General features: G+C 36.9%; 1 protein-coding gene across 1 annotated transcript in view; it reads left to right on the forward strand.

The window, feature by feature from the left end:
* The first annotated feature begins 1,993 nt into the window (after positions 1–1,993).
* The window catches only part of LOC126197262 (translation initiation factor IF-2, mitochondrial), a 103,339-nt gene continuing 82,084 nt past the window's right edge, over positions 1,994–23,248 (forward strand). The window contains exons 1-8 of the mRNA XM_049934628.1: positions 1,994–2,115; positions 2,881–3,046; positions 3,126–3,234; positions 6,023–6,206; positions 14,942–15,102; positions 20,351–20,527; positions 20,624–20,673; positions 21,277–21,491. Of these exons, the coding sequence (XP_049790585.1) occupies positions 2,078–2,115; positions 2,881–3,046; positions 3,126–3,234; positions 6,023–6,206; positions 14,942–15,102; positions 20,351–20,527; positions 20,624–20,673; positions 21,277–21,491 (1,100 nt within the window). The 5' untranslated portion in view covers positions 1,994–2,077. The remainder of the gene's footprint in view (positions 2,116–2,880; positions 3,047–3,125; positions 3,235–6,022; positions 6,207–14,941; positions 15,103–20,350; positions 20,528–20,623; positions 20,674–21,276; positions 21,492–23,248) is intronic.

Here is a 23,248-nt window from a genome sequence, read left to right on the forward strand (position 1 = left end):
GGTACAAAATTTGCTACAACAGCTAAATCATAAACGCCGGTTATCTACAAATTGCTAGTAGATTATGCAAAGGACAACGGAGGCTTCTGAAAATTCTCAAAAACGTACGTTTATTTGCATTGATATTCAATGAAATTCGGGAGTGGTGTATTTTTTGGTTGAACTATGAACCACAAACGCTGATTTGCTACAAATTAAATGCATATCGAAAACAATCGCACTGGTAAGTTATGAAAATATACTTTTATAAGCATCCGAAAATACTCAAACTTCTCTGTTTCTCACGTTATTGTACAATGAAATTAGAGGATGATTATTTTGAACTAGTGTAGGATAGCTGTTCCCAAATTTAGTAAAAGCCTACGATTAATGTACGGGTTTTTCGCGGCACTCGCGAATGTTCGAAACTTCACAGTACATCACAATACAAATGGGTATTGATACAATCAATGAAAGATTAGTCAGAAGCGATGCGAACAGTAAAATATGCGAATTGATGACAGCAATAGAGCGCCCTGCTGCTTGGATATAGATGCCATGTCAGGATATCATCGACCTGGGATGGGTTCTTTAAACTTCTAAAACTGGTTGAAGTCGTAGGGACTCACGTCTGGCGAGTACGAAAAATGTTCCAAGAACTACCTGTGTGAATTTCTAAGAGACCAAAGTGCTTAGATCATCGGTCCCTAGACTTACACACTACTTAAACTAACTTAAACTGACTTATGCTGAGAACAACAACATACACCCATGGCCGAGGGAGGACAGGAACCTTTAGTGGAAGGGGCCGTGCAATCTGTGACATGGCACCTCAAACCACATGGTTTGCAACATGACAATGTTTGTTGTCATGCACTTGTCTCACAATAAACGTAGAAGTTTGCACCACATAGCTGGTAACTGATGTACTTAAGAAATCGGGAATACTAATCAGTGTTGACAATTTATTCTCTCAAGCATAGTATGCATAACACCCTCTTAGCCACATGCCACAGTCAACTATAGCTTCACCTGACTGGGTGTCTCTCGAAATTTCTGTGGATGTGACGAACCTGGGTGACGCCATTCATTCTATTGATGCATTAATTCAGACTCATAGGCTCATATCCACGTGTCACCGATGGTGAAGATATGCTCCAGAAATATGTCTCCTTCGTTGCAGTATCTGTCCAGGTGGATGCCAGCCAAAACATACCGGTGCCATATCCGTTGGTAAGTCAATGTGAAATCCAATAGGACAGTATTTTTCTCATGTTAAGACGTTTCTTCAGCATGCGCCACAGCATTTGATGACTGAGACCAACCTTTACAGATAATTACGGACAGTCCATCGATGAAAACGAGACCACTCGCGATACCAATTTGGTCTTGAGAAATGTAAAGCCGATCTGTGCCGTAAAAATCCTCAGTCGCAGTCTGACTCGTCGTATGACCGTCCTATATGGTAATGCGTTCCCCCAACAGGCTCCACGTAATCCTCGATAACATTCTGATGCATTTTTCTCAGGGGCAGCCTCGATTTTAATCCATGAACGTTGATCATCTTTTGAAAAAATGCTTTAGAGTGGTGAAATCGACACTCTTCTCTTCGACGCCACACACTAACAACACTCCCAACCGCATGCCCGTCAAATGCACAACACAAATCGATAACAGCGCCACCTGACCGCTTCCATACCCTATTTGCGCATTCTCGATATCTTGCGAGCGTCTGGACCACAGTCTAACTGTGGTCTGGACCACGTTGTCACTACTTCATGTACATTGATCGTATGAACACACTGAGAACACGTTTCAGAAAAGGTGAATACTGCGGAGATGTAGTCTTTTCTGTACCCAACAAAATGGACAAGACTATCCCTGTACTATTCTATGTATTTATAATTGTCCTAAAGTAAGAGAGTGTACCTGTGTTGTATCGATTACACAGATCAGCGATTTACAAGGTAGTACTAAGATATTTACAGCAAGCGGTATCACAAGTGATCTCTATAGGGACGACTGGCTTTGGAAGGTTGTAGTGTCTTTCATAAGATGTTTGACATGTTTACAGTTTTGTGTATACAACAATAGCGCTATGGCTACAGTATTTGTTAAATCATTTTTCTTAATCAGGTGAATTATTTTGCAAACTGAAGTTATAGGCTTTTTAATTTTTATTTTAAGGCTACTTAGATCGTTCATATACGTTGGTAGTATAGCTTATTGTAGTAGTCGTCCTCAACATGTAATATATATGGTTCTATTGTATTTCGTTATTTGAATCACTAGAAAGGATCGTTAACAAACTTTTATATATTTGTGTTCGGATATTCCGAAGTAGCAGTTGAGATACATAGAACCACTTTCGTTTTCATTGTATGAACCACCTAGTTACTGAGATTTTTTTTTGTTTCACGTGTAATTCAAAACACTGGATTTGTTTCTCTCTTTCCAGTCACTTAATTTGGAATGACATATTAGGAGACTAGAACCAACACCGTTATGTCATTGTGGGAACATCTTGTTTTTGATTTATTTATTGTTAATTATCTACTGTGACCATATTCCACCTTGATATCAAGTGGCATTTAGATTAACTTTTGTTTTTGTATAAAATTTTTCATTCCGCCTTGTATGTTCAGTACAGTATAACATTACAGGTAAAAATAGAAACAGAATTTTGTTTAGTATGAAGAAATTAATTCCGACCTACGGTAGATTTCCATAGTAGCAAAGTGCCTTTACTCGAGACATGTTAAAATAAAGCATTCCCTGACATTGGTTAAATTTCATATGTATGTGGAATGATATACTGTCAACATTTGTGAATGTAATACAAAGATTAATGGTAAATCTCCAAGAATGTTAGACTCAAAATTTTATGTACTTGTTTTATAGCATAAGAGGATCACTTCTTCACAAGCCCATGTGGAAAAATATAAGTAGTATGCCTACAATTGTCCGTTTTCAAACAAAAGTGACAGATCTACACTTGTGTCATCAATGTAGATCATTATATGCTACAAGCTGGCTTCGAAAAAAGAGAAGATCAGCGGAAGAGAAAGTAAGTTTTACTGTCACACAAATTAAAATTCCCTTATATAATAGACCTGTTGTCTGATATATATTTTTATTTTTAACAGAAAGCGCCAAGGATTATTCAATACACCCCAAAAAGTAATGCGCCAACTATAGAAATATGGAAAAACATGACAGTTGAAGAACTAGGCAATGCCATAGGAAAAGGTGTTGGTAAGCTTCATATTCCTTTTAAAGTTAAAGGAGATATTGGGAAAGATGCTATTTATGACAAATCTTGTAAAGCATTAAAATATTATTCACCAGTGTTAAATGTACCTATATTTTAATTGGCATAAGATCTCTGACAGTTACAGTGAGCTGGGTATGACAGCTTCACCTGTTTACCTCACCCAGTCACATGTTGCAGTTTTGTAAACGTCTCTACAGTAACATCTCAGTGTTGTCATAGCTCTGTAGAACATATTCTGAACTCAAACATAATGAGGTATTTTGAACAGAATTACCTCCTCAGTGACAACCAGCATGGATTTTGAAAACATCAATAATGTGAAACACAACACACACTTTTCTCAAATGACACGGCCTACTGAAAGCTTTGGATCAAGGCAACTATGTAGATGCAGTTTTTCTTGATATCCAAAATGCATTTGACTCAGTACCACACCTTCACTTATTGTCAAAAGTTCGGTCATATGGGGTATCAAGTGAACTTTGTGTCTCTCCCAGGGAAATGTGTTGGAACCCTTGTTGATTATGTTGTACATTAATGACCTTGCAGGCAATATTAATCGAAGCTCAGACTTATTGTAGATGCTGCAACTATCTATAATGAAGTGCTGTCTGAAAGAAGCTGCATAAATATTCAGACAGATCTTGATAAGATTTCAGTATGCTCCAGAGATTAGCAATGTGCTCTATGCGTTCAGAAATGTAAAATTTTGCACTTCACAGAATGAAAAAATGTAGCGTTCTATGACTATAATATGAATGAGTCACTGTTGGAATTGACGAACTCATAGAAGTACCTCGGTGTAACACTTTGTAGGGATAGGAAATGGAATGGTCACATAGGGTTAGTTGTGGGTAAAGCAGGTGGTAGACTCCGGTTTTTTGATAGAATACTGGGGAAGTGCAATCAATCTACAATGGAGACCAGTAGGACACCTACAGAAATTTGGGATTTTCTTTGTATGGGACAAGCCAGACAGAAAAGCCCCCCTCCAGATATGACCATTACATTACATAAATACTCCAGAAAACACAACAACATTGGTATCACTTTCTTTAATTAACACATCTATATAGTTATACTGAATCGCAAGAAAGAACTGATGCAGGTACTGATAAGTTCACATAACGTGTAAAGCTTATAATGACAAAACATTGACATCTGCATAGAAGAAAAATACAAACTGGTGTTGATAAATTCATTTCATTCATATAGCTAAGATGAACTCCACAATAACCACCAAAATTAAATCTAAAACATAACAAACTGTTTATGACAAGACCAATATCATCATCTACACTTCACATTTGTAGCTCAAGTGAATTCCATAATACTTATTAACTACAAAGAAACCATGTTTACAAATAAACCAGGTAATTCTCTGGTGTGAATGTTTATGTGGTATCAGTAACTTCAGTTTACCAGTATAGCTGCAATGAAATCACTGATACCAGCCATTGCATACATTCATAATAAAATCCAAAAATTCAATAAGTGAACCTTCAAAACATACTCCCCTTTAAAAAATGTAATTAGTGAAAATCAGACACATATCATTGAACACCATTCAAAGAACGCAAAAATTAGTAGGCTATAGAGAAATAAAATACCTGTTCCTCTCTTCTTGTACTCAAACAATCTCTCCAGCTTATCTCTCTCCCCTCCTGCTAAAAACCAAACTTCCCTTCCATTAACCTTAATCATTTTCCTACAACTGATACTAGACAAATTAAAATTGATTTTATAAAAGAGTAAAAGTAATACACCTGTAAAATTAACTTCTCACTCTCTCCATTTCCAGCAAATCAGTAACTGAATGAATAGTGGCACGAATAAAGAATGTCACCTGTCAAGATACTTTGGACAGGTTTTTCGCCAACTCGAATGTCACAAATTGTCCACAGAAAACTGTCACTGTCATGAGATTGACCTCTTCAATCATTTTCACAGGAATTTCATGCTTTTGACGTATTCTGCCAGTACACCATACTTCTGGAGGAAAGTTATGGTGCTCAGCACATCACACGCCTCCACCGACATTCGTCACAAGAAAAACACAACCAACATACATAATGAACTTTTGAAAATAACAACTGACCAGTAGTATTGAAATTTATCAGAAGAGAATATCTCAAGCAACACAACTGCTCCAAAATGTCCTCTTCCCACACACCAACTTTCACTTTCACTGCCCAATTAGGACATCACAAGGCCACAATACCATTACATCACTGGTAACAACTAATATTAGGAAGGAAGTTGTCTTTCATCTGAAGATGTCGTCCAAAGTCTGATTCTAGCACAGTATGTGATAAGACCTTCATTGGGGACTCACCTTTTTTTTATTCTTCACTGTTGTGCATCCACATAGTATTGAATTACTTTACATATGTATAAATTTATTGTTCTGAATTATAAAAGAAAATGTGTCACAATTTATTTTGTAAATTTATTTGAGACTTTGTAATTACAGAAAACTATGGGCTACATATATCTCAATACAGCAGAAAAACAACAATTTTATAATAGTTAATAGAAAGAATATGTTTTCTTCCTTTACATGAAATAAATAGTTTAAAAAAGATTTTACTTACTGGTCATTTAAGATATAATAACCTTAAAATGTCATTTAGAATCTAAATTTACTTAGATATGAGTACTTACTCTTTAATGAAGCAACATACTATGTCCACAATGTAGAAATTTCCATTGTTTATAATTTTTGTATGGATGGGTGGTTTAATTTTCATTGTTGTTCTGTTCTGAAAGATCACATTTTTGAGGTGATGATGTTTGTGGACAATTCGGTTGACTATACGCATCCACATTCTGTTATTGACAACTGGCAAGTCATTCAAGAAGTTGTCAGGAAAAGTGGTATGAAGTACAGAGTCATAGCACCACCTGGCCAAGTTAAGGAAACTGTTGAAAAGAATAAGGATGCAGTGAAAAGGTACAAATGTTTCTCTGTGTGTAATTTAGATATCAACATTTAGCATTTCTTTGTCAGACTATTTTTTTTATTTATTGGAACTTGCTAAACATTTATGTTTGTTATGATTATGATCTATTGAAAGTGACGTTGAGAACGTAATGACACATGCACACAGGCAATTAACTACAGGTATTATTTTCTTCTGCAGGCCTTTGACCTTCACTATTTATACTAGTTTTCTGTACCTGTAATTATGTCAATGGTACTTGGAACTGTAAACATCTTTTGCCTTCAGAAAAAAATTAAGAGATGAATTCTGTGATGTTGATAGGATGTGGTGAATATTTAGCTAAGACACATTGATTTCATGTGGCAACTGTGTGCACATGCTGGTAAATGGATCAACCAAGGCCTATATCTAATGGACCATCTGGTGAATAGTGGCAGCTCAACGATCTCAGCACAGAGACTAGCTGTGGGGCTGGTCCGTTAGGCACCTGAGGCAAGCCTTATTTCCTGGTTATGGATAACATTATGTTCATCAGAAATGTTGGTCTTTTTGATCCATGCCCTTGCCACCATAATCCAATAGAGAATACACAACAGCCTTATAAAACTGAAAGAGAAATATTGTGCTTCGCAAGTACATGAAGCTAAGCTACTCCTATTTGTGTATTTATGTGTCTATCTATCAGATATGTGGGACCATGCAATCCACCACTTTATAATCATTAAAAAAGTCCCTTTACAGAAAGCTGATTAGAAAGTTTGTAAACAAAAGAACTAAGAAAACACAAAAAAATTGTGTGAGAGTATACAAATAAATAACATATTACACAGAAAAGTTGTCATTTACTGGAAGGAACTCCTGTACAATGTAGTTAGTGCCACAAGGGAACGTTTCAACTTGGATGTGAATGCTTGGGTTTTATCACCCTGGATTTCCAGTTCTGATGGAACCCTGTTGAAAATGAAACCTGTTACACACTGCAAACGTTTCTGTACTATGTTTCAGAAAGTGTTGAGGTTGTTTTCCTTCATAGTATTCACTGAGCAGTATTGCAGTTTCTTTTAAATGTATCAACATTGTCAACATCAAATCTTGTGATAGAATATGTGTACACCATGACAGAATTCTGAGACACCTGAACAACAGTCTACACAAAATTTGCAAACTGACAACACAGTTGAGTCTTACCACCCATTTCTGGGCTAAGAATGTTCTTAGTGAGTGCCCAGAGTTAGTGCAAAATACAGCACCATACAAGAGTTACCGTAAGTGAAGTAAACATTCCTTCGCGTTTCAGTGATGGAAATGTGGAGAGCATTGTTGTGAAGATGGCAGCATTCACTTTCGGTAAACGTGATACTTCCATGAAAAATGTAGTAGAAAAGTTCTGGCAGAATGTAAATAATTTAGGAGTAAAGGAGGCCACTCGCCAAATTGCAGGTGTGTGTATTTGTTCTCAAACTCAACAAAGGATTTATTCGAAAATATGGCAAGTTTTCATTCGCTTTTGTTTGTGCCTTTCTCACTGCTTCTGCTATTCAGTGAGTGGTCTCCTTTAGTCCTAGATTATTTGCACACTTCTAAGAAAGTCTTTCGTCTATCCTCAACTGTGAGAATTTAAAATGTTCAACTTCACTGGCAGACTACCTCGGGATACTAAAATTCTGCTTTTACAGGAGTCCCATGTTGGATACAGTATGAATTACATTCTGTTTCAGTTAACTGTTAATCTGTTCTCTGAAAGCCATGTGCTGATTTTACAGACTACCACATTAGTTGCATCATTTATATTATGTTCTACATCTTTCACAATAACACTAGTGACAGCTGCAAGGAGAAAAATACCAGGTGTTGAAGTATGAAACTGGAATTTGGTTACAATAATTAGACATCTTTTGTTTGAAACTGCAGCAGGCTATGAACGCCACATCAAAAAATTCTTCTTTTGAAGTGAACCAGTCAGTGAACCATTTTTGTACATTTTCATATGAATAGAAGCGTTGTCCAGCGAGAGTGTATCACAGTGATGCAAATAGATGATAATCGAATGGAGCCAAGTCTGGAGAATAAGCCGCATAACTGATCACCTCGATCGTTTCCCTGACCCATTTTGATTTTTTGGTGGGGCGTTATCATGGAGCAATATGACTTTGTGTTGCCTTTGTCCATATTCTGGTCTTTTTTCACATAATGCTTGACTTAAACCAATCATTTGCTGTTGGTAGTGATCAGTGTTAATGGCTTCACCGGTTTTTAGCAGCTCATAATAGATGACACTCTTCTGATGCCCCCAAACACAGAGCATTGTCTTCCAAAGTGGTTTGGTCTTGCAGTGGATGCCCATGATTTACTATGCTTGTTGTTGTTGTTGTGGTCTTCAGTCCTGAGACTGGTTTGATGCAGCTCTCCATGCTACTCTATCCTGTGCAAGCTTCTTCATCTCCCAGTACCTACTGCAACCTACATCCTTCTGAATCTGCTTAGTGTATTCATCTCTTGGTCTCCCCCTACGATTTTTACCCTCCACGCTGCCCTCCAATACTAAATTGGTGATCCCTTGATGCCTCAGAACATGTCCTACCAACCGATCCCTTCTTCTGGTCAAGTTGTGCCACAAACTCCTCTTCTCCCCAATTCTATTCAATACCTCCTCATCAGTTATCTGATCTACCCATCTAATCTTCAGCATTCTTCTGTAGCACCACATTTCGAAAGCTTCTATTCTCTTCTTGTCCAAACTATTTACCGTCCATGTTTCACTTCCATACATGGCTACACTCCATACAAATACTTTCAGAAATGACTTCCTGACACTTAAATCTATACTCGATGTTAACAAATTTCTCTTCTTCAGAAACGTTTTCCTTGCCATTGCCAGTCTACATTTTATATCCTCTCTACTTCGACCATCATCAGTTATTTTGCTCCCCAAATAGCAAAACTCCTTTACTACTTTAAGTGTCTCATTTCCTAATCCAATACCCTCAACATCACCCGACTTAATTCGACTACATTCCATTATCCTCGTTTTGCTTTTGTTGATGTTCATCTTATATCCTCCCTTCAAGACACCATCCATTCCGTTCAACTGCTCTTCCAAGTCCGGAATTACAATGTCATCGGCGAACCTCAAAGTTTTTATTTCTTCTCCATGGATTTTAATACCTACTCCGAATTTTTCTTTTGTTTCCTTTACTGCTTGCTCAATATGCAGATTGAATAACATCGGGGAGAGGCTACAACCCTGTCTTACTCCCTTCCCAACCACTGCTTCCCTTTCATGTCCTTCGACTCTTATAACTGCCATCTGGTTTCTGTACAAATTGTAAATAGCCTTTCGCTCCCTGTATTTTACCCCTGCCACCTTTAGAATTTGAAGGAGAGTATTCCAGTCAACATTGTCAAAAGCTTTCTCTAAGTCTACAAATGCTAGAAACGTAGGTTTGCCTTTCCTTAATCTTTCTTCTAAGATAAGTCGTAAGGTCAGTATTGCCTCACGTGTTCCAGTATTTCTACGAAATCCAAACTGATCTTCCCCGAGGTCGGCTTCTACCTGTTTTTCCATTCGACTGTAAAGAATTCGTGTTAGTATTTTGCAGCTGTGGCTTATTAAACTTATTGTTCGGTAGTTTTCACATCTGTCAACACCTGCTTTCTTTGGGATTGGAATTATTATATTCTTCTTGAAGTCTGAGGGTATTTCGCCTGTTTCATACATCTTGCTCACCAGATGGTAGAGTTTTGTCAGGACTGGCTCTCCCAAGGCCGTCAGTAGTTCCAATGGAATGTTGTCTACTCCCGGGACCTTGTTTCGACTCAGGTCTTTCAGTGCTCTGTCAAACTCTTCATGCACTATCGTATCTCCCATTTCGTCTTCATCTACATCCTCTTCCATTTCCATAATATTGTCCTCAAGTACATCGCCCTTGTATAGACCCTCTATATACTCCTTCCACCTTTGTGCCTTCCCTTCTTTGCTTAGAACTGGGTTGTCATCTGAGCTCTTGATATTCATACAAGTGGTTCTCTTCTCTCCAAAGGTCTCTTTAATTTTCCTGTAGGCAGTATCTATCTTACCCCTAGTGAGACAAGCCTCTACATCCTTACATTTGTCCTCTAGCCATCCCTGCTTAGCCATTTTGCACTTCCTGTCGATCTCATTTTTGAGACGTTTGTATTCCTTTTTGCCTGCTTCATTTACTGCATTTTTATATTTTCTCCTTTCATCAATTAAATTCAATATTTCTTCTGTTACCCAAGGATTTATACTAGCCCTCGTCTTTTTACCTACTTGATCCTCTGCTGCCTTCACTACTTCATCCCTCAAAGCTACCCATTCTTCTTCTACTGTATTTCTTTCCCCCATTCCTGTCAATTGTTCCCTTATGCTCTCCCTGAAACTCTGTACAACCTTTGGTTCTTTCAGTTTATCCAGGTCCCATCTCCTTAAATTCCCACCTTTTTGCAGTTTCTTCAGTTTTAATCTACAGGTCATAACCAATAGATTGTGGTCAGAGTCCACATCTGCCCCTGGAAATGTCTTACAATTTAAAACCTGGTTCCTAAATCTCTGTCTTACCATTATATAATCTATCTGATACCTTTTAGTATCTCCAGGGTTCTTCCATGTATACAACCTTCTATCATGATTCTTAAACCAAGTGTTAGCTGTTATTAAGTTGTGCTCTGTGCAAAATTCTACCAGGCGGCTTCCTCTTTCATTTCTTAGCCCCAATCCATATTCACCTACTACGTTTCCTTCTCTCCCTTTTCCTACACTTGAATTCCAGTCACCCATGACTATTAAATTTTCGTCTCCCTTCACTATCTGAATAATTTCTTTTATTTCATCATACATTTCTTCAATTTCTTCGTCATCTGCAGAGCTAGTTGGCATATAAACTTGTACTACTGTAGTAGGTGTGGGCTTCGTATCTATCTTGGCCACAATAATGCGTTCACTAAGCTGTTTGTAGTAGCTTACCCACGTTCCTATTTTCCTATTCATTATTAAACCTACTCCTGCATTACCCCTATTTGACTTTGTGTTTATAACCCTGTGGTCACCTGACCAGAAGTCTTGTTCCTCCTACCACCGAACTTCACTAATTCCCGCTATATCTAACTTTAACCTATCCATTTCCCTTTTCAAATTTTCTAACCTACCTGCCCGATTAAGGGATCTGACATTCCACGCTCCGATCCGTAGAACACCAGTTTTCTTTCTCCTGATAACGACATCCTCTTGAGTAGTCCCCGCCCGGAGATCCGAATGGGGGACTATTTTTCCTCCAGAATATTTTACCCAAGAGGACGCCATCATCATTTAATCATACAGTAAAGCTGCATGCCCTCGGGAAAAATTACGGCCGTAGTTTCCCCTTGCTTTCAGCCGTTCGCAGTACCAGCACAGCAAGGCAGTTTTGGTTATTGTTACAAGGCCAGATCAGTCAATCATCCAGACTGTTGCCCTTGCAACTACTGAAAAGGCTGCTGCCCCTCTTCAGGAACCACACGTTTGTCTGGCCTCTCAACAGATACCCCTCCGTTGTGGTTGTACCTACGGTACGGCTATCTGTATCGCTGAGGCACGCAAGCCTCCCCACCAACGGCAAGGTCCATGGTTCATGGACCTATGCTTAGGATTCTCAAAATATATCCATTTTTCAGCACCTGCCGCTATTCAATGGAGAAACAACTTTCTTTTGCATCTGGCGAGCAGCATTTCCCAAATGGTCTTTTGATTTGTTGGCTATCTTTCATTCAGTTCATACAGAACCCATTTTCCAACTTTCTGCAGCTTTCCCTTAGCTTTCAACAAAAGAGAAATGGCTTTCTATATCACAATCAATTGTTCCATGTGTTCCTGTTGAGTTTGAGTATCATCTTCATTCAATAAAGCCTGCAATTTGTTCTCTTCAAACTTTTTCGGTGGTTTCCCACACTCATTGTTTCCCCCATCAAAATCAACACGTTTGAATTTTTTGAACCACTCAAAACACTGTGTTTTCCCAAGAGAATGTTCACCAAAAACTTCAGCAAGCATTCGAAATGATTCTGTTGCAGTTTTCGTCAAATGATAACAGAAAACCTATGCTGCCCACAAATCATAATTTGTAGGCACTAAACTTGACATGTTTATGGGTTTGTAACAGTTACCGATATATGGAACTTGGGTTACTGTGTGTTGACATTTGTCATCAGCTGTTACAGGAAGCAGATGGCGCTGCAGATGCGGTCTCAGGAGCCGTACACTGATGGCTTGCACCATCTATAGGGAAATTCTGGTTTGATACTTCTACACCTGGTATATAAAAATAACAAACTCAGAACAGAACTCTGTAACATCCTCCGCTTTACATCGTCCAAGTCAACTCCAAATCATTACTCTATTTGTTGACTGGCTGTCCGCCTTCTGCCTCCTACTTTCCAGCTAAGAAGTGAGTCATTGTTGAGTATTTTCCTAATGCCATAATGTTGCAACGTATGCAGAACTATTGCATGGTCCACACAATCAAATGCTTTTGCCAATTTTCTTGACACATTCAAAAACACTGGTAGGGAAGAAATTTGCTGGTAATTGTCTACATTATCCCTTTCACCCATTTTATAAAGTGGTTTCATTAATGAGAATTTGTCTGTTAGGAAACAGACCAAATGGGAAAGACAACATTACAGTGGTGACTGAGTGCAGAATGTCTGTCCCTTATGTGTGCTAAACATGTCAGCTTGAAATCAAATAAGAATAGGGTTGCTCTAATTCTCTTCCACTGTCCACTGGGACAGAAGGATATTAGCAATTAAATATAATGCACTTTTGATGAAATAAGTGATACAAATATATTTGGCATAGTTTTAATGTGAAATACTTTGTGATAAATTACAATTTAGATTTTATTATACCTATTGTACCTTTGTGATGAATGTACAGGGTCGAGGTATTTCAACAGTTTGTCGTGGGGGATGGATGTATAGAAAAGGAATTCTGTGTCGTGTTCACTTTGATCCGTTTCATTGAAGGAAATTCTCTGGTGTGTTCATCTCTAAATGCTGTTTCCCATTTTGTTGACATGGCCTTAAAAATGTTAGATATTGATAACAATGATCATTTACCAGAATATCAGACTGAATGTGATGGATTCCTACAGGCTCTTCTTAAAATACAGAACATTGAACAAGATTCTTTCCAATATTCCAATGGAATGGAAAGAAGTAGCACCAGAAGCATATAGAAAGTATCGATAATGCAATTGATAATATATGAGTCTCGACTATTATAATTGATTGTAGTTTGAGGAGATTGGGGAGGTGTTTAAACTGTATTTCCTTGCCATCTATGTAAAGGGATTATTTTTTAAAACTCTGGGACTTCTGCTCAGCCAGTTGGGATATTATTTACACCACTCAAATCTGGACAATCAAGGTTTTCTGGGACATATGGCAACCCTACATAAGAGCCATCAGATATCTCGCCCATTCTCCCACATTTGGAATACTGTCACTCATTTTCAAAGAAGGTGGACTAAGTAGAGGTTGTGAATAATGCTGTGTTGGTGGATGAGCCAAATGTTGTGGACTTGTCCACAAATAAAGAGCACTGTACTGGGACTCTTCTGTCGACATAATACTGTTAATGATGACAGAGAAGAAGGTGATACTTGACACCTGTGTGGAAAACGTTTTTTCTACTTAACCCCGTCTGACAGGACTTACAAGTAAATATCTGAAATAATGCTGATGCGAGGCAGGAAAAACTATAAAAACATTAGTTGATGTCCTCATAAGCCTCATTGATGAAGATACCTGACGACATTATGGCTGCAAGTAATGCAGTAGGCCTTCTCAAGACAAAATATGTGCAAATTTTGGAAGCACTTGTTACATGTACTGTTATTGGATTCTCGTAAAGTCATTGCCAGTGTATACACTCCCTCTTTTCTGTTTACTGTTCTCATTAATGTGATACAAAAAATTCTGTCTCAAAACTTGTGTAACAGAAGTAATCAACGCCTTGCAGCTACAAAAAATTCCATTTTTATTACTGCTGTAGATGGAGAGATGTCACACACACTTTCTGAGTTTGTTGATTTTAGACTTCATTTCTGTAATAAGGAATCTCATTGAAGATATTTGCAAGGGAGTCTGACTAATCTGTTTTCATAATGTTATAGTCCGTATTTACAACTAAATGAAAGGCATTTCTTTTTTGCTGTGTGTGTCTCACTTCTTTTATTTGTGAAGCATCTTCAGTGACCTGTTTTATATTTGTTTTATGTATATAAAAATGTGTTATATATTAGTTACAAGTATGTTACTATTACTACATCTTCTTTTCTTATTCTCTTGTTTTTCGGGTTGGGAACAACTTCTGCAATGAAAGTTTCTTGAGGTTAAATTATTATTTGGTGTTACTTGCCATTTTCAAAGTTGTTAATCCATGTGTGTCGTCATGGAGATGTATTTCTCGGTTCCCATGCCCAAAATAGGCGATTTTTGATGTTTTTTTGACCACATTTACTTGAGCACTTCACTTCCAATTTTCACTATGTATTGAATGTGTGCGTTTACAGTGTGTAGTGTTACCAACTGTTAGCATGCGTTTATTCTTCATCTTCTGTTGGTATTGTGGTGTATGTTGTTTTGTGTGTGTGTGTGTTTTGCTTTAATGAAAAAGTACAAGTATGTAAATATGTATTTATCTTTCAGGAGACTCTGTAATCTGATGTGTCTGTTAATTTTACAGTCCTCCACCAGACCCATCAGTTTTAGTGAAACGACCACCTGTAGTGACTGTAATGGGTCATGTTGACCATGGTAAAACAACATTGCTGGATGCCTTGCGTCATACGTCAGTAGTTGAGTCTGAATTCGGAGGCATCACACAACATATTGGAGCCTTTTCAGGTACTTTGTATCCTTAATAGCTGTTTACATTTGTAACCGCTTTTTGTTATTTTAATTTTTGTTTTATATTATCTGTAGAATTTCTTTAACTGCTTGATGCATCTGCATTCATTATTGCACATTTGGCAATATTGTAACCCTTTCTGACATGAATTTGGTGCAATTTCATGGGATCGGAAGACCAAGCATTGTTACTTGAATGCTATTTTCTGAAAACATATCATTGTATATCACGGGACTTCTGTTTGAAAGAAGAAGTGGGGTTCAAATCCTCCCCCATCCATCCAGATTTTGCATTTTGTGTTTCCCTAAACTGATAACATGAATGCTGGAAATTTTCTTCTCTATCCTCACTTTTTGTGTGTGTGTGTGTGTGTGTGTGTGTGTGTGTGGAGGGGGGGGGGGGGAGAGAGAGAGAGAGAGAGAGAGAGAGAGAGAGAGAGAGAGAGAGCTAGGGGTGTGTGTATGGATGCAGGCAACTAACAGAAAATTTAAAATTTTACTAGAGCTTTGAATCGAGAGGCATGCAATTAAAAAGAATGAAACAGAATAAAAACTGAGGAATATGCAAATACATATCTGTTGTCAAAAAGTGTTTAGAAGAGTAACATAGAATAAATCAAGAATTTAGTTGAAATTAAAATTGTGAAGTTGTAGAGCAGCTGCAAGTTGCACGTAACCTTTTTTGTATTTTTGTGTGTTCCATACAACCAGCACTAGCATCTTCAGATTTCAACTTACAAGATGATAAATTAAATTATGTAGCTGAGGGCCTATATTACAAATATTGGGCTGTATATGACACTGCTGTCATGCATAAAATGGAAAAAGTTGGTTAGATACATTCTAAGATTAAACAGCAGTACATATCATTTTAGATAACATGTAAAATCTAAGGTAATGGAATTATTATTATTATTATTAAGGATTAAAAATGGAAGTGATACAAAAATTTTATGAGATTCAGAGGGTGAAAAAAGAACATAATTATATGAAGAAACAATTTTTGATATTGATCACTTACTAATCATTTGTATTATTTTCTTTTATATATGTTTTTAAACAAATACATTATCTGTAGTACCATTATTGTTTACAATGTATGGTAATTTTTATACCTCATTAATACTGCTAGCAATTTGGAATCAGTAAGTGATCATTCCAGTACATTCTTAATATGACTTAAATTTCTCTAGGTGTCTGTTACAGTGAAATACTGTAAAATGTTGCTTAATAGCTATAATTATAGACTGATAATTAGTACAGTAAACCAGGTGGGAGTGGGGGGCCATAAATAAAATCCCAACAGGAAAGGGAAGGGGAAACTGGCTGGGGTAATAGCAGGAAATTTAAGGGGGGGGGGGGGGGGAGGCACTGCCATGAATGGTAAAATACCAGTGGTTACAGGTGTTGGAGCAGCACCTTTTTTAGGATAGGTAAGACAGAAAGATGTCAAGTTCTACGAGAGGTCAGGATTGAAACAAATCTTCAGTTTAGGAAAGAAATTAAACAGCACAATTCTAGCACATTGGATCACCAATCACAGCTATCAATTATAAATTTTCACCAATCACCAGAAATTTTATCTCCACCAAGTTGTATCTCAGTCCTAGGTAATTGCATTGATGAATTAAAGTCACCCAACCCAGTTGACATAATCTGCCTCTCTGAACACCGTGTGACCACTGGTAGAGGAACTAGGCCTAAGCACAATGAGAAACTCAGACAGGAGAGTACTGCAAATGTTAGAATAAGGAAAGGTTCTCATAAAAGTATAATTAAAAATAATGTAAGTATATTTCATCAAAATATTGGGAGTTTAAAGAATAAAGTAGATGAGCTTCTGGTTTGTTTAGAAGATTTAGAAGCTGAGAATGAAATAGATATACTATGCCTGTCTGAGCATCACATTGTTACTGATATGGATAAGGTAAATGTAAGTGGATATAAGCTCTCTGCACATGTAATGAGAGAAAATATGGAGAAAGGAGGAGTTGCCATATATGTCAAAAGTTATCATTGTGCAAAAAGTATAGAAACAAAAAAGTTTTGTATAGAGAAACATATAGAAGCATGTGCCTGTGAGCTTAAATTAAATAAAGGCACATTTATAATTGTAACTGTATATAGGTCCCCATCAGGAAATTTTCATCTATTTCTGAAAAATTTGGACTCCTTGTTGTGCTATCTGTCAGACAGGGGGAAACAAATTATTATTTGTGGGGACTTCAATGTAGATTCTCTGAAAGAGGGTAATAGGAAAAATGACCTTGAAGTATTACTCGGTTCTTTCAATTTAACACCCGTTATTGATTTTCCTACTCGGGTGGTAAAGGATAGCAGCTCACTGATAGATAACTTCTTTATAGACCAAGATAAGTTTAACCAGATAAACGCTCAGCCTGTTGAGAATGGTCTTTCTGATCATGGTGCACAGCTAGTTACAATATATGACATAGCTCCATTCAGCAATACTAAACAGTCCTCCAAAGTAGTACGTCCAGTCAACGATTTAACAATTGCAAATTTCAGGGAAAGCCTACAGCAGTTAGACTGGGATGAGGTGTACCGTGAACCTGATGCCAATTTAAAATATAATTTATTTCATGACATTTTTGTAAATGCATTTGAAAACTGCTTCCCCAAGAAAATAGTTAAATATACTCGTAAGAAACCTTGTAACAAACCATGGCTTACTAAGGGTATAAAAATATCTTGTAACCGGAAAAGGGAAATGTATCTGACAGCAAGAAAGAGTAGTGACCCAGAAACTATCAAAAATTATAAAAACTACTGTGTTATATTAAGAAAAGTTATTAAAAAATCCAGGAGTATGTGTATCATGTCTGAAATAAGCAACTCTGATAATAAAATTAAAACAATTTGGAATATTATTAAAAGAGAAACAGGTCAACCAAGAGCAGAGGAAGACAGTATTACCATCAAATTGAATGAAAACTTTACGAACAAAAAGTCAGAAGTTGAAAATATTTTTAATAATCATTTTCTAAATGTTGTGGATATTGTAGGATCCAGGTGTTCATTAGAAGATGCTAGGCTGTTAATGGAAGAGGCCATACCTATGCAATTTGATACAATTGAAATCTCACCCACTTCTCCCTCTGAAATTAGGAAAATAATAAACTTGCTTAAAAGCAAAAACTCACATGGAATTGATGGCATTTCCAGCAAAATACTAAAAGCTTGTTCTCAACAGATAAGTAAGATTCTCAGCCACTTGTGTAATAGCTCTCTGGAACAGGGCATTTTCCCTGATAGACTGAAATATGCTATTGTTATACCTTTGCATAAAAAGGGGGATAGATCTGATGTCAACAATTACCGTCCAATCTCCCTTCTAACAGCTTTATCCAAAATTTTTGAGAAAGTAATGTATTCAAGAGTAGCTTCACATATCTGTAAAAATGAAGTACTAACAAAATATCAGTTTGGTTTCCAGAAAGGTTTTTCAACAGAAAATGCCATATATGCTTTCACCAATCAAATTTTGAATGATCTGAATAACCGAACACCACCCATTGGGATTTTTTGTGATCTCTCAAAGGCTTTTGATTGTGTAAATCACGAAATTCTGCTAGACAAGCTCAAGTATTGTGGCATGAGTGGGACAGTGCACAAATGGTTTAATTCGTACCTAACTGGAAGAGTGCAGAAAGTTGAAATAAGTAGTTCTCGTAACATGCAAAGATCAGCACATTCCTCAAACTGGGGAACTATCAAGAATGGGGTTCCACAAGGGTCAGTCTTGGGTCCTTTGTTGTTCTTATTATATATTAATGACTTGCCATTCTATATTCATGAAGAGGCAAAGTTAGTTCTCTTTGCTGATGATACAAGTATAGTAATCACACCTGACAAACAAGAATTAACTGATGAAATTGTCAATACTGTCTTTCAGAAAATTACTAAGTGGTTCCTTGTAAACGGACTCTCACTGAATTTTGATAAGACACAGTACATACAGTTCCGTACAGTGAATGGTATGACGCCATTAATAAATATAGACCTTAATCAGAAGCATATAGCTAAGGTAGAATATTGCAAATTTTTAGGTGTGTCCATTGATGAGAGATTAAATTGGAAGAAACACATTGATGATCTGCTGAAACGTTTGAGTTCAGCTACTTATGCAATAAGGGTCATTGCAAATTTTGGTGATAAACATCTTAGTAAATTAGCTTACTACGCCTATTTTCACTCATTGCTTTCATATGGCATCATATTTTGGGGTAATTCATCACTGAGGAATAAAGTATTTATTGCACAAAAGCATGTAATCAGAATAATAGCTGGAGTCCACCCAAGATCATCCTGCAGACATTTATTTAAGGATCTAGGGATATTCACAGTAGCTTCTCAGTATATATACTCTCTTATGAAATTTGTTATTAACAACCAAACCCAATTCAAAAGTAATAGCAGTGTGCATAACTACAATACTAGGAGAAAGGATGATCTTCACTATTCAAGATTAAATCTAACTTTGGCACAGAAAGGGGTGAATTATACTGGCACTAAAGTCTTTGGTCACTTACCAAATAGTATCAAAAGTCTGACAGATAACCAACAAGTATTTAAGAAGAAATTAAAAGAATTTCTGAATGACAACTCCTTCTACTCCATAGAGGAATTTTTAGATATAAATTAAGAAAAACAAAACAAAAAAAAATATTAAAAATAAAGAAAAACAATAAAATAAAGTTGTTATATTAACTTAAGTATGTTGTTAAATTAACCTAATTATGTCATGTATTGGAAAATTCGACTTGTTCCACATCATTACGAAATATCGTATTCATGATCCATGGAACTAGTATTAATCTAATCTAATCTAATCTAATCTTTAATGATGAGTGAGGTGAAACAGATCACAACTTGGAATTTCAAAACCACACTGTGTTAGTAGACATTACCCTGATTATGGTAGTCCATCTCTCCTTTCTTACAGCCTATGTTTAGGATATCTATCCAAATATCAAAATCTAATGTTTTGCATGAGGGTTGAATCATGACAGAATTTAGATTGCATTATAAAACAGAGACAAAATTTCTAGCCAGTACTTACCTTCAGGAGGTGACATGTTTAGTGCTGCCAATAGATGCTTTTAAAAGAGCGTGGAGCTATTCTAGCTTTCAGAATTATTAGTTCCTTAAGATGAGTAGTAAATTTGTTTCCCAGGTGTTACGGCATTGTTGCTCAATTTGCACCCTTACTTTTCCAATTTAGTGACACTGTCAAGTGGAGACACCATTACATTCCTTGACACACCAGGACATGCTGCTTTTTCTGCGATGCGGGCAAGAGGAGCGGAAGTTACTGATATAGTGGTACTGGTTGTGGCAGCCGACGATGGTGTGATGGAGCAGACTGTTGAATCAATTCGTATGGCAAAGGAGGCTAACGGTAAATGTCTCGGTAGAAAATTTAAAAGATTATTATAATGATGGTGGATAAATGTCTGTGTCTCATAACTTATCATTTTGTTTTTCTTTCTCACAGTACCCATAATTGTTGCCATTAACAAGATTGACAAACCTGAAGCTGACATAGTAGGTAAACATTAACTTTCTCTGGTTTATTTGAGTGGTAAAGGCTATTCTTATTATAGTAATTTGACATATTCAATTGACTTATGTCAGTAGCAGTTACTCTTGATACTTTGCAGTGCTATCACAAGCATTCACATGACATTGTTCATGGCAGATGTGATTTGTCATTTTACCTACATGGTTGAACACAAAGTAGCAGCTCTAATTGTGCAGCATTAACACTGAAATAAGGATTTTACCATGATTTATTATTACAGAATTTGTTTATCCTGTGACCAGCACATAAGCTTATATTGTATAGCATGCAAGTTTGTAGTACTCTAATTTGTAATGGTTTATAGAAAAAAAATGTGCTATGAAGTTTGCTTTGTGGACAGTTATTCAGAGAGTCTACTCATAAACTGATGTTTTATTGATATTTGTAGTCTAAAAGCAGTATTTGAACTTCCTTTCTATTTGCTCATACTGTACAAAAGTTTGTTTCTACTGTCCTATTGTAAAAATGTAGTCTGAAACTTTAATCTGGAGAAATAGAAAATAATGAATCATTTATTTTGTGCATTATTGGCCTTCAGGAGTGTGAAAGTGATTTATTCGGTTTAGGAACGCTCAAAAAGAATGTTGCTGCAACACGGAATACAAGTAGAAGATGAAGGTGGAGATGTTCAAGTGGTTCCAATATCAGCCCTCCATGGAACAAACTTGGATGTCCTAGCAGAAGCAATAGTTCTACAGGCTGAGTTGATGGATTTAAAAGGAGATCCTAAAGGGATGATAGAGGGTGTTGTTATTGAGTCTAAAACTGATATGCTGAGAGGGTTTGTATATTTCTAAGTTCTTATTACAAGTTGTTTTAAACTTTCTGTGTTCCATTTTTAGTTCACGAGGAAAATTAACTGAGCTTAAATGCTGATCTGCTATGAAACTGCTTTAGTATTATTGTAAACATTTATGTAGACCTATCATTAACTGCTACAACAGCAGCACTCAGTTCTAATTCTCAAAGAATAATCTCTACAAAACATAAAAGAGTGGTCACAAGGCAGCCTACATATGCCAAATGCCTTTCCATACCAAATGTCCTTCCAGTGTCTATCAGTTCATATTAGAACACACACAATGTTTGATTTACCCAAATCTGAATGTTCTCAAGTAATTTTCAGATATTAGAATCCCATAGATTACACCACTACATAAGCTCCACAGTTAATGTCAAGAAAATAGTGTTGGGCCCGAATACTGATTCAGTTATGTAATGCTACCATTCTGTTAAAACAAATTGTCCAATTCCTTTCTAATTTGTAATAAATGATAATAATAATCTCCCTCTATATTAATAATAATAATAATAATCATAATCATCTCCCCCCTCCCCTCATGAACCATGAATCTTGTCATGATGGGATACATATGTGCCTCAGTGATACAGATGAATTTACCATGTGTGCAACTGCATTACAGGAATATAAATTGCTACTGTGAACAGCTGAAAGCAAGGGGAAACTACAGCCTTTGTGTTTCCTTAGGACATGCAGCTCTGCTATATTGAGCAATGATGTTTGCTGCTGATTTGGTTGAGAGGTCTGTCTATGTGGCACGTCTACATGGTGTGATCTCAGATCTCAGTTAGTTTGGCATAAGTGGACATCCCCACAGACTGTCCTAGTGCTTTGAGTATGCTCAAGACTCTGCCCCAAGCATTATTTAGTTTGGAAACTGCTGTCTTTATTTATCAACTAATCATGTGGCCAGATCTCTACATATTTTTTTAAGAAATGCAATCTCAGAATGTGTTTGGCTGTTTTAACAACTTGGTGCCATTATAATTCATGTGATATCATGTGAAGTTACAGTGCTCTGTGACAGCTGCCTTTGTTGGTTGTTCTGTATGTGTTGGATGCTTGTGCTTCATGTATGTTTCGTGTCCCATCCGGATGGTCAGACCTACCTACATTTTCCCCACAGTGGCATGGGATGCGGTAGACTCCTAGTTTCCGGAGTCTTAGGTCATCCTTAATAGACCTCAATAAGGCTTTTTTCTTGGGATGCAGGGGTTATGGGTTTGGAGAATTTTTCCAGTTTTCTCAGATTTATTATTGATGTGAGGATGCTTAGGGCGCCTTCTCATTGTGAAGGAGTGTGGCAGCTGAAAGCATGCAAGTACAAGAGGTGTTCAATAAATGTAACACACTTTTGTCTCAGCTAGTTGTAGTTAAAAAAAAAAGTTGTATTTTGTTTGCAACATCCTTAGTCATTCCTGTATCATGTCTTATATTTTCAGCAACTCCCAGTAGATGACAATGCTGTGACCATCACAAATATTCACAAGCATTTAAGGAATGTCTATGGACATTGGGCAGTACATAAAAACTTAGTAAGGCTCTGGCAAAACGTCTGTAATCAGGAGATTAATGAGATGGAAATCTGCGTGGTCTTCCACAGACAGGCAGCTGCACGCAGGTGTGACGTCTGCATTGAAACATGCAGACACACTTATTCAAGGTGATAAATAAAAATCAAATAACTTAGTGCTCAGTGGGACATCTTTCTTGGTAGTGCTCACACTGTTAGTATA

Source organism: Schistocerca nitens, chromosome 1 (assembly GCF_023898315.1).
Source record: "Schistocerca nitens isolate TAMUIC-IGC-003100 chromosome 1, iqSchNite1.1, whole genome shotgun sequence".
NCBI lineage: Eukaryota > Metazoa > Arthropoda > Insecta > Orthoptera > Acrididae > Schistocerca > Schistocerca nitens.